We start from the raw sequence: 11,595 nt of genomic DNA, 5'->3' as shown, positions 1-11,595 counted from the left end.
TCGCCACAGATTGCGCAATCACGTCGGAAAGGTCACGTTAGACGTAGGCGGAAGTACCACCCCAAGCAAACGTGCGAAGACTAATTCAAACGTCCATTACAAAAAAATCTTCAACTTCAAAATCATCTGACATCGTTGTTTAACCTTTTGTTGCTAAAGGATGTTTGTATTAGTCTTCGCACGAGCGCTTTGTAAACACATAATCTGACATCGTTGTTTAACCTTTTGTAGCTAAAGGATGTTTGTATTAGTCTTCGCACGAGCGCTTTGTAAACACGGTACTTCTGCATCTAGCGTGACCTTTAAGACGTAATTGCGCAATCCAATTTAGGTTAAAAGTATACAAATTCTTTTTTTTTGTTGAAAATGTCCGATTGTTTCGCTAGATAAGACCATATTCCTCGGCTGGGATCGCGCAGAGCCTCTGAAGCCCTTTGAAACTGCATTGATTTGGACCTTCAACATTTTGGTTGCCATTGAAGTCCATTATGTGAATGGCATGGGGGTGAGTAAATTATCAGGAAATGTTCATTTTGCAGTGAACTAAAAAAAGCTTTGAAGCGTCAGAATATTTTTTTAATAAAACTCTGATTGTTTTCATCAGAAAGAAGAAAGTCATATACGCCTAGGATGGCTTGAGGGTGAGTAAATGATGGGGTCTTTTTTATTTTAAAGTGACCGATTTCATTTTTAAAGTGTCACTTGACAGCCTTTAACATTAAACATGATTACTGTTTAAAAATGCTCATTATACATTATTATACATTATGCACGTACAATGTTTAAATGTTGTAGCTATTGTAGAGAGTGGTCTGGAGTTGCTGCCCTGAAACGGATGGCTCTGCCGTTCTGCAAGCGGATATACTACCACAACGCGACCCGCCATTGTACTCGTGTAGAGAGAGAGAGAGAGAGAGAGAGAGAGAGAGAGAGCGGGCGCGAGAGCGAGCTTCTGCACATGCGCTGTTGGAGAGGTTTCGAAGTTGACTCTCCGGGGTGTTTCAACAGGAAGGCGGACATGTTGGTCAGGCAGTGGGAGAAAATCGGGCACCCAGTGTTTTTTTTTTTTTTTTTGAATAATAACATCGATTAAAGCTTGATCGATCTATCCTTATAGTTACAGCATAGCGGATTACATGCGTGTTGGAAAAGTAAAAGCCGGCGTGCGGACTAGGAGATATTTATTGCAGAAGAATCGTAAAGGAGCGTTTTAACCAGGATCTTGTTTTAACTGCTCGAAATTTGTGAGGCGAAGTTTTTCTCGCCACTTCTCACTTTGCAGCTGTCAGACTCGTTTGGCCTGGCAAGCATTTATGGACAGAGGCCTGGAGAAACCTAATTTCATGTGGCCGCATGCTAACTCTGCAACATTTATTTTATAACTTCTTTCTGCCTGGATATGATCTGTTTGTGTGTTTTAAAAGAGCTTGTTCCCCACATATCTCCTGAAGCTAAATTAGCTTAGCGCAGTGTAATCTGTTGCTGCTGCTTTTGTGTTTGCCAAGTGTTCATGGACTAATCCGACACCGTGTCTTGTTGTTGTTTTGTTTTTGAAAATGTGGCTTTTCGTCATCTCTCGGTGTTGTATACGTTTCAACGAGAGTGATAATAAGACAGTAAGACACAAAACGTCGCTTTGATCAAACTAGTGCTTGTTGCTTTGAGAGGGCAGAGGAAGTTGGCGAGTTAATTTGCTAACCTTAGCCAGTAAACTCAGATCTCTTCCACACGTCTGAATCAAATCCAGTTATGAACATGTCTGCTGGAGAAAGTTTGACAGCTCGTTTCGAGAAGATCGATGCTATGCTGAAGGATCCCAAATCGGAGATCAACACAGACTGTCTGCTGGTAAGTTTATCACATTTATTGAAACTCTTATTATTGCTTTTGCAAGGAATATGTTTGATTAATTGCTACTAAAATCAGCACAATCTGATACTAATCATGTCATGCATACAATAATACGCTATATACGCCGTAAATCTGCAGAAAAAAATCATGCTTTATGACATTGGACATGCAATGCACGCGCCAGCCTGTAATCACTTGAGTACAAGTCACATTTTGTGAGCGAGGATGAATTTAAATTTAAAATTTTTTTGGTTAGTTTCTTACTGATATCTAAGAACTTGCTTATAAGGGTAACTTAACTGCCTTGATTTTAAATAAATTACTGTACACACACAACTATTACAGGACCACTGGCCCCAGAACAAGCATGTTAGGTTTCTTGTTAAAGGAGGGAAAGTGATAGTTCATGCCTTTGCAGGGTTTAACTTACAACCTTTTGGTAACGTAACCACTAGGCTTCATCAACCATATTCATTCTCAGATTTTTCCAATATACTTAAACTTCATCTGCATTTGTACTCTGCATTTACCGGTCATGAAATGTGCAATTTGTTAAATCAGGTTTATTAAATATTTTAGTGATTTCTTGCATTTGAGCTTTTTTTTTCTCAAGAGTTTTTGAGCTCTCCTGACTCCCGTGAGTTGACCATTGCATACACAGGCACAGATTTTCTGTGTTTTTTTGTGTTAAATCTCACCTTGCATTCAGAGCATTCTCACTGAGAGCTTCTATTACTAATAGTGACATCAATGACACTTCATATGCACTCTTTCTATGTAGTCTTGAGTCTCACAGGCTTTGACAACCACTGCAGTAAATACAGGTCACAGGATTTCACAGTAAAGTGATGCATTGAATTAGACAGCAATAAATTGAGTATGTGTGTGGATATAAATGCATATTTATAATATGACTGCAGCCATTCATAACCCTTTTCGGTTGATCAATTACACGTGTGTTTGTTTATAAAACAGTTTAATTTCTGGCTTTTGATTGGATAACACAATGTTCCAGTCCTAGTAAAATCTCCAATAAAGTAACTGCTGTGACACGAAAGAGCTATTACCACATACATTTATGAATTTGGCAGATGCTTATAGCAACGTGTATTGCATTTTATCAGTTCATTCTGCTGTCTATGCAGCTGTTGGAGCTACAAGAAGGCTATCTAGTTTTTTGTATCATATAAACGTTTTATATCGGAGATTAGGCTGTTTCTTCTAGTGGAAGAATTCTGTTTTATAAATTCACTTAATGAAATAATGTCTTAATTTTTTGACTTAATGTAACCATTTTATAAAAGCAATAAGGCAGTTGAAGTCATGGTGTACTGTATATAGTCACAAGGGATGTAGATGGTTAGCTGATTAACCAATAAACCAATATACGCGGTGATACAGGTAAAGTTAGGGACAGGTGTGGTGGTATGGGTAAGTTTAAGGGTAGGGTTAGGTGTAAGGGAAGTGTCAACAGTGTAATTATTAAAGGGTTAGTTCCAAAAATGAAAATTCTGTCATTAATTACTCACCCTCATGTCGTTCGACACCCGTAAGACCTCCGTTCATATTCGGAACACAAATGAAGATATTTTTGTTGAAAGCTGATGGCTGAGAAAGGCTTCAGATAGGCCTCCATTGGCATTCAGTACATTTACACTCCCAAGACGCATAAAAGGCACTTAAAACGTTGTTACAAAGTCCATCTCACCACAGTGACTCTACAATAATTTTACGATGCGACGACAATAGTTTTTGTGCGCAAAAAAAAAATCAAAACACCTTTATCCAACTTGTTATTGTCTTCCGTGTGTGCCTCCACGACGCATCATTCATACAGCGAACGCTGTTTTCAACTTCAAGGCGGCTTATGTGTGTGTGCTGCGAAATGGACCGACTTGCACATTATATTTTAGGCTTCGTGTGCGCGTCTAAACCATCAAATAAATAGCCTGTGTCAAAATGACCGGATTGGAGAGTAGTTACTTTAACAGTTTATATATTCAAAATATTCAATCAACTATCACCAACTGTGCATCATTTGAAAACGCACAAGATTCATGTTCTGAGCTTGTTTTTGCAATAATACACCAGAAAGGGTTAAATGAAATGCTAAAGGACCGGCCATGTAAACAGTAGCGTAATAAACGCATTACTCATCTTTCTTCTCCTGTCCTTCAGATCAGACAAAACCAATAAACACTAGCATACATGTCAGTGTAAGGGTCCACTCTTCAAAATGCATCCCTCTTTTTAATCCAAAACAACAACAAAAATAGGGAAAAAACTAAAAATCCTCTGTTTGCTTAGTCTCTTCCGCATGATATGAATCCACCCTCGTCTCTCTCCTTCAATCACAGGCTTTCTGATGAGTCTTTAAATACAGGAAGCGCATTACTTGCTCCGCCAGGTGTCAGTCAAAGTGCCCATGGTGCCTAGCCAATGCCTTGCCAGCAAAGGTTTGATTGATGGACGTAGTAACCAATCAAAGGCATCATCTTGCGCAGTGTTTGTAAGCATTATTGGTGAAAATTACTCTTGCTCACCGTCTCCATGACACCGGCGCGGGCCTGCCAGTTTTTACGCACACACTGCAGTGGAGTGCGCAGACTCTATGACTGACACTTCTTATGAACTAAATAATTTTTTTACACTTTGTATATTCTATAAATAGTTCTATATCTATGCGTGCGTGCGTGCGTGTGTGTGTGTGAGAGAGAAACAGTGTGTTGAATAACTGTAATACCATCTAATCTTGTGCAAAATTGCAGCTCTGGAAGTTGGCAAACCATGTGATCAGTATATTAATGAAACTATTTCTATTCATTTTGTTTGTGAACATGAAATAAGCATTCTGAGAATTAAAATCCATATTTGAGAATTCAAACAATTTGTGCCAAAATGAATATCCTTATAATATATCCTGGCCAACTTTACTATGGTTCTTACTTACACTAAACTGGTGCAACTTATCTTGTTATACAATTGATGCTTCAGACAGAAAGGGCAGTGAGTTCCTCTACGGGACAGTGTTAAAAAGAAAATTAAATGACCCCAGACAGGATGTAACCTATGCCACTGAGTCTGTTTAGTTTGATTTGCTCAGTAGGTTTATATTATCTATTTGCTACAATAATGTTAATAATTGTCTCCATTGAGATTCTTCATTATTTGGTAGTAATTATTACAGCTATATGGGGCTTTTAGAGCCCTTTAAGTTAGTCAAACTTCCAGTAAATAAACGCCACACATGATGAGGATGAACACAAATAACCCATTATGTGATTCTAAGTTTGTTTTAAGCTATTCACGCATAAATACAGTTTCTGCGTTGCGGAAGTCAAGCTCCCCATTATATTCCATAAAAAGTCTTCCTGGGCTCCATATAAAATACAATAAAAAAAATAAAAGTTATGTAAAGTATTCCAACCACAAACCATTATACATAATTATACAAATAAATTGGGTTACACAGTATTTGGTAGGGCTGCAACAACGAATCGATTAAATCGATTATTAAAAGAGTTGGCAACGAATTTCATTATCGATTCGTTGTGTCGCACGACTATTATGCCCGTCAATAAGACGCGGAGATGTTTGAGTATAAAAAAAGCACGGTTGAGCGCAAAGCAGAGTGGAAGTGGGCGAGCCGTGCTGTACCCGTCGTACCACGCAGCGGAAAAGCAAACCGAGCCGAGCGTACCAGTCGAAAAGCGCCATTAATAAATTGAAAAAGTGTGTTAATTGCGGCAAAAGCGACGCGACATGGCATGGGAGCACCACGGTGGTGATTCAGCACCTAAAACGAAAACATCTCTGAGTCCTTGATGAGGAGGAAGGGAGTTCAACAGCAGGGTAACGTTAATGCTGCCTTCACGTGCTCTCGGAATTATCGTAAATACGAGTTTCCTAGGTAAACATTGCACATGAACACCCTCACATTTTGAAACTTGAATGCAATGCGCTCGTAATCACGACTTCAGAAGTCGGAATCATCCAATTTCCGATAGCACGTGAAGGCAGCTTCAGTCACTACAACACCCACTTTTGTTCCGTTTGGAAGTGAGGAGCTGGAGTCCCTCCAGTAGCTCTTCTGGTGCTCGTTTACTCGTTACCCTGCTTGACAAGCATGACAAGTAGCGTTAGCTTGTTAAAGGAACTGTATGTAAGAAATGTATTTCAATTAATCATAAAATGGCCCTGATATGTCACTAGACATTAAGAAATCATGTTAATTTCAAATACTTATATCACTGACAACGGTTGCCCGGCCAAGATATTGTCATTTTAAAAGTGAAGTTGCAGCCCTCAACTGATGTTGATGTTGACATGTTGTGTTTTGGCCTGAAGCGCCACCCTCCACCTATCTACCAATCACAAAGTCAGTAGTGTTTCTGCATTCGGGTTGCCAGCTCTGCTCTAGTTACCACAGCTGCAGCTACAAACTTTTTGGATAAACAATGTCTAACTTTACGAAACCTAAACGACCTCGTTAAGAATCAGAAAAACGTTGTGACAGTGTCCGATATAAAACAAGGATTTGTATAAGAGATGCCTTGGAAAGATGGAGACGGCTGAAAACGGAGAATAATTTGAAGACTGATGCCAACGTTGCTAATTTTCTCCTGGACAGGTAAGGTTCATCTATGTTTGGCTAACTTGTACTTAATGTAAATGGACATTTCAAATATTCATGACAGTCGAACAAAGTTATGCATGTTCGTGCAAAGTAACGGTAGGTTAGCGCAGATGGAGGAGGTGGGTCATTGAATTGAAAAGGTAACATTAAGGAATTGTTTGGTAAATAAAAACGGCGAGTCGTCATTGCTAACATTAGTAATGCATTATCAGAGCCCGTTTCTCTGTCATTATGCTGGGACGCTGAGGAAAACAACATTAGCACGCCTATTATGGCAATGTGAAAACGTATTTGAGACAGTAGCCTAACGTTACCTCTGTAAAAATTATTCCTCATTCGTTCTTCGCATATATAGTGGACAAAACATGCTGCAAGTGGACCTGGATGACCATTGCTAATGTTATTTAGCTTTGCTGTAATTTTACTATAGTATTTTTTCATGTGGGAATGTACTGTCACATACGATCGTTCATATTTACGATTATATTTGGCTAATCGCCATTAGTACATTTTTGCGATTCATAATTACTTCACAAAACATCGCTCTTGAAGCATAAACATAATTAACAGAAAGAAAAAAAACTTACTGTGTACGACTCGTCACTTGCCATTGAAAGCTCCTTGTAGCAACCTGCGTTCCGGCTGGATCCTGCAGCCTAGCTGGCAACCTCGAGTCAGTGGGAGGGGGAGAGGGGATACACCGCTCTACAGTCATTTGAAAGTGATTGCAGTACCTGTTTTGGCCACAGTCCTACATACAGCTCCTTTAACCCTTTGACACGTACGATCACACCCGTGTGATCAAGCTTGGCTGGTCCCTGGAGCGTACGATCACACTGGTGTGATTAGAACGCTCATGATCAACTGCCAAATTCAAAATTTCAAATCTGCTTTTGCGCGCTGACTGGCGCTGAGCCAAAGACTGAGTGCGTGAGAGACTGACAGAGCTCGGTGTCTTTTAATGTTTATTTTAGGTTTCATACACTTCAAATTACATTACACAACAACAAAAATATCAGCAAAAACTAAATACAGTTTGTAATTGCATACTAATATTTATATAACAGCAAGATATCAGTGTTGTAAGCATATAATGGCCCGTGATAACATTACCGATCAAATAACACAATAATTTTCTACCCTTTGACGTGTGCGATCAGTCTAGGCTGTTCCCTCACGTAATGTCACATATATCAGGAGAAGTTGGTGATCTTGTGTGTAAATCCATAAATTCAGTTAGAGCAATAAGACACAACCAGACTGTTACCAATCAAATTAAATCAGCATCAAAAGATCAATCTTTGCACTGTAGAAGTGCCACAGCAGCTCTATCTGAAGTGCTGTTTAGACACATTTACATAGATTTAATGTAGCTCATGGGTGAATAATGTTGTATGAATGTTTTAAATATAACTTTTTGAATTTAGAAATAGGCTATGTACAAGTTAAACTGAAACTTAGTTAAAAGCTTTATATTTTAAATAAAAAGTCCATGCATAGTATAAATGAAAATAAAACCGCCAGTAGGTGGCGTCAAGTCTTATGTGCGAGTCGTTCATTCAATCGTTCAAACGCAGATTCATTCGAATCAAACCGCTTGGAGATGCGCAACGTTCTGGTGTAGTTTCCCGAAATAGACAGTATTGTGCCTAAAACGTTGTTAATTAATATCAATTTGTCTATTGGACTTTTGTACAAGATCACGTCAATACTCGGGGCAATAGCTGTCCGTAACTTTATGCGCTCTGGCGCTTAATAAACAGAACTGCATGCGTCTTGCGGAAGAACACTGCAGCCGGATCTACTTCTCTCTGTTTGTGTCTATGGCGAGTCACACAGGGACTGTGCTCCTCCGCAGCGCTGCGACCCAAACTGGAATTGAATAGTCAGAATATAAACACTTATTATATGTGTACCGTAGTGATTCAGGGTAAGATAAAAACACGGTTTGGTTAATGGATTCATGATGTACTCACTCATATGCATCTAGTCATTTGTATGGACTGCAGCTGATACAGATTAAATCAAGCACTCATACAGGGGCGTTTTAAAATGATTTTTTATTAATTCATTTTTGGTGGCATTTTTGCCCCACGCCCCTGTTAATTTCCGACCTGGTTTATAGGGCTGTAGCGATACACTAATCTCACGATACGATACGATACTCGATATTCAGCTCACGATACGATATATATCACGATATTCAGCCAACATACGATTCGATACGATTCGATATAATTCGATACACTTACATCATTTTCTGAAAGATTTAAAGGGGACAGAGTGATTTTGGTGACATCTTGTGAGTGTTTCATTTACTTGGATTGAATTAACTGAACTGAAAACTAAAATCATCAATTACTCAATATATGTCTCTGACTGGACAGAGAGTCTACAGCTTGCAAATGCTGGACAAAATGAATCAAAGATGTGTTCAGAAAATTAGTTCCATTTATTGAAACAGTGCAAACTGTAGCTTACAAGCCTTTGAAAAGTAAATAAAGTGCAGTATTGCAATTAACAATGGAGTTTTAAAAAATTGCAGCAAGTGGCCTGTTCTGAACAGTTTCTTTGACAGCTTTTTTAGCTTGACACTGACATTTGGTAGTATTTCCAGAGTATTTCACGTTTGTGTCACACAGCTTGCAAATCAACCGCGATATTTTGTCTAAGTCAAGGGTCTCCAACCTTTTTTCATTTGAGAGCTACTTTTTAAAAAAGAAAGTCACAGAGAGCTACTCATGTTATATAATACTTAAAACTCTTAAATAATGCATCATAATTCTCATATTAACAACTATCCAAACTGTTTTACACCTGAAAGAGTATAGTAGTAGTTCCAGTAGTCGGTACAATACCACTATTTTCTTTTTTAAATAAATGTTTTATTATATATGATTATAATCATAAGTAAATAATACATAAACATGTAAAGGCTGTATGCTGTTTAAAAGTAAACATTGTTTATAAATGAAAGATCAAGTGAAAAATAAGCAACCATTAATAATTATATAATTAGTATTATTTATTTCATAATTATTATTATTAGTAGAGACGTATTATTATTACATAGAGACGTAGCTAAATGTACTTTAGGCTACAATCTGTAGTCAATCTCTTCACGTTAAACCAAACTTTTATTTTGACGTGTTGCCGTGATTACCAGTGTCTGTGTTCATGATGATATGACAGTGGGTGCGCGTCTTATTCAGCTCCCTAGTTCAGTTAGGGCACTGATCAGGGATCAGCCCATTGACTCGTGTCCTGATCAGTACCCGGACTACTGAACAAGGAGCAGAATGAGACGCACCCAGTTTTCTCAAATGAAACGGTAAATTCTCATGAAGTGAGGTTTGCGTTCATGTCGGCAGAGACTACAAGAGCGAGTGCGCGCGCGGCGCTCGTCATCCACACAGACGCAGAACATGCAGGAGTAATATTTAAATAGTATTTTGCAGTTTATTATTTACAGACACTAGTATATATTCGGCCTCAGTCTGGAGCCCTGCGCTTAAATGAACACGGAAGCGACTGAACGCAGCTGCTATGCTCTATTTTTAGAACAGACCCGCAGACAACTCCTGTGGTTCTTGCGGGCGACTCATGTTGTTGACCCCTGAGTCTAAGTCGTCGCTTTCCTTCTTCTTTTTAAACCCAAAGTGCTCCCACACATCTGCTTTTAAGCATGAAGGCGCTGGATTTATATTCGCCGCCATTTATTTGAATCTCCTCGCTCTGACTCCGTAAACAAGAAGAGGTAGACGTCGGCATAAAGTTAGTAGTACGGGTAACTTGCTCTACAGCGATACTAGCGGCTGGCTGACCAAATCGCTCTTCCTGCAACGCAAATGGGCAAATGGGGGTAAACACGGGGATTTGAATGGGACTTATGTATCGATACTCGCGGCTTAAAAATCGATACTTTCTTGGGAGAAAAAATATCGATTTATATCGCAGAATCGATAAAATTGCCCAGCCCTACTGGTTTATGATAATCCAAATGTAGTGTTTGTAGTTAATTTTGGTTGCAAAGAAACATCAGCGCGAGGCGTCTGGTAAGCGCGCATGGCTGCGTCACACACGTTTCACCTGGTAAACAATCTGTGAAGTGTAGTCCGTCGCACACGTTTTTTGCTCATGCTCTGCTGACAAAAGGCATGAAAAGCAGTTGATTGCAGCACGAAACGCAACAGTTGCTCAGTCAGTCAGTGTTGATGCACTTTGGCAGTTGTAGTTTTTATTCCGATTGTATTATACATCTATTCATGAGAATCGATCGGGTCACTCGCACCCAAAATGGGCGCTATGTAGAGCCCTGATAGGGTTAGGGTAGGATCAGGGTTTGGTTTAGGTTTAGTTGCTTATAATTATACATATTTTACTGTTATTACTATGGTAATTACATATAAAATATGTAACAAGGACACTGTAAAATAAAGTCTTTCCATAAATTGTTACATTTAAATTATGCAGAAAATTATACAGAAAATATTGATTGGGTTGGGTTCTTGGAACCTTAAAAGGCCAATTTATACTTCTGCGTCGAGTGTACGCCGTAGGCGACGCCGTAGGCGACGCCGTAGTGAGCATTTATACTTCTGCGCTGTTGTCTGCGTCAATGTGCAATTACACATGCAGACGCTAGTGGGCAGTGTCCTCGGGCATGTTGGTGTAATCAAGACAACAGCCGAAGAAGAAGCAGCTTGTTGTGTAGAATCTGTACATTCATGTCGGAATATCAGCAGCAGTGAGAGAGCGGCTTTTCTTGCAGATTGAGTTGTTGTATCTAATACAAATTAAGCATCTCTAGTTGATTAGTAAAGTTAAATAAGGCGATCTGTTGCTGGAATGTGTTTGTGAAATCGCTGTTTTCAGCAGCGGTGGCTCGAGCAATCGATTGCTGTTGCGGAGACTTCATTCACGAAATATACCCTAATGTGTCCCTGTTCTTGATATACAATTACTGATTAACATCTTTGGTTTTAATGAGAAAATAAATAAACTATACTCAGCGGATCTATGTATTTATTTACTAGCATAAAGAATCGCTGAAAATATTACAAAATTACTACAAAATATTGTGTTATAGCAGACGTAAGGAACTATCA

The 11,595-nt window shown here is 39.0% G+C and overlaps 1 protein-coding gene across 3 annotated transcripts in view; it reads left to right on the top strand.

Annotated features, from left to right (window-relative positions):
• The first annotated feature begins 954 nt into the window (after nucleotides 1-954).
• Nucleotides 955-11,595, top strand: part of rock1 (Rho-associated, coiled-coil containing protein kinase 1) — a 216,025-nt gene continuing 205,384 nt past the window's right edge. For all 3 annotated transcript variants that reach the window (XR_013816703.1, XM_079819469.1, XM_079819468.1), the window contains exon 1: nucleotides 955-1,848. Coding sequence is in view for 2 of the 3 variants with exons in the window: in XM_079819469.1 (XP_079675595.1) it covers nucleotides 1,750-1,848 (99 nt within the window). In the remaining variant the exon portion in view is untranslated. The remainder of the gene's footprint in view (nucleotides 1,849-11,595) is intronic.

Source organism: Gobio gobio (genome assembly GCF_949357685.1).
Source record: "Gobio gobio genome assembly, chromosome: 6".
Taxonomy (NCBI): domain Eukaryota; kingdom Metazoa; phylum Chordata; class Actinopteri; order Cypriniformes; family Gobionidae; genus Gobio; species Gobio gobio.
The sequence above is the reverse complement of the archived record's forward strand: the minus strand, read 5'-3'. Positions and strand labels throughout refer to the sequence as shown.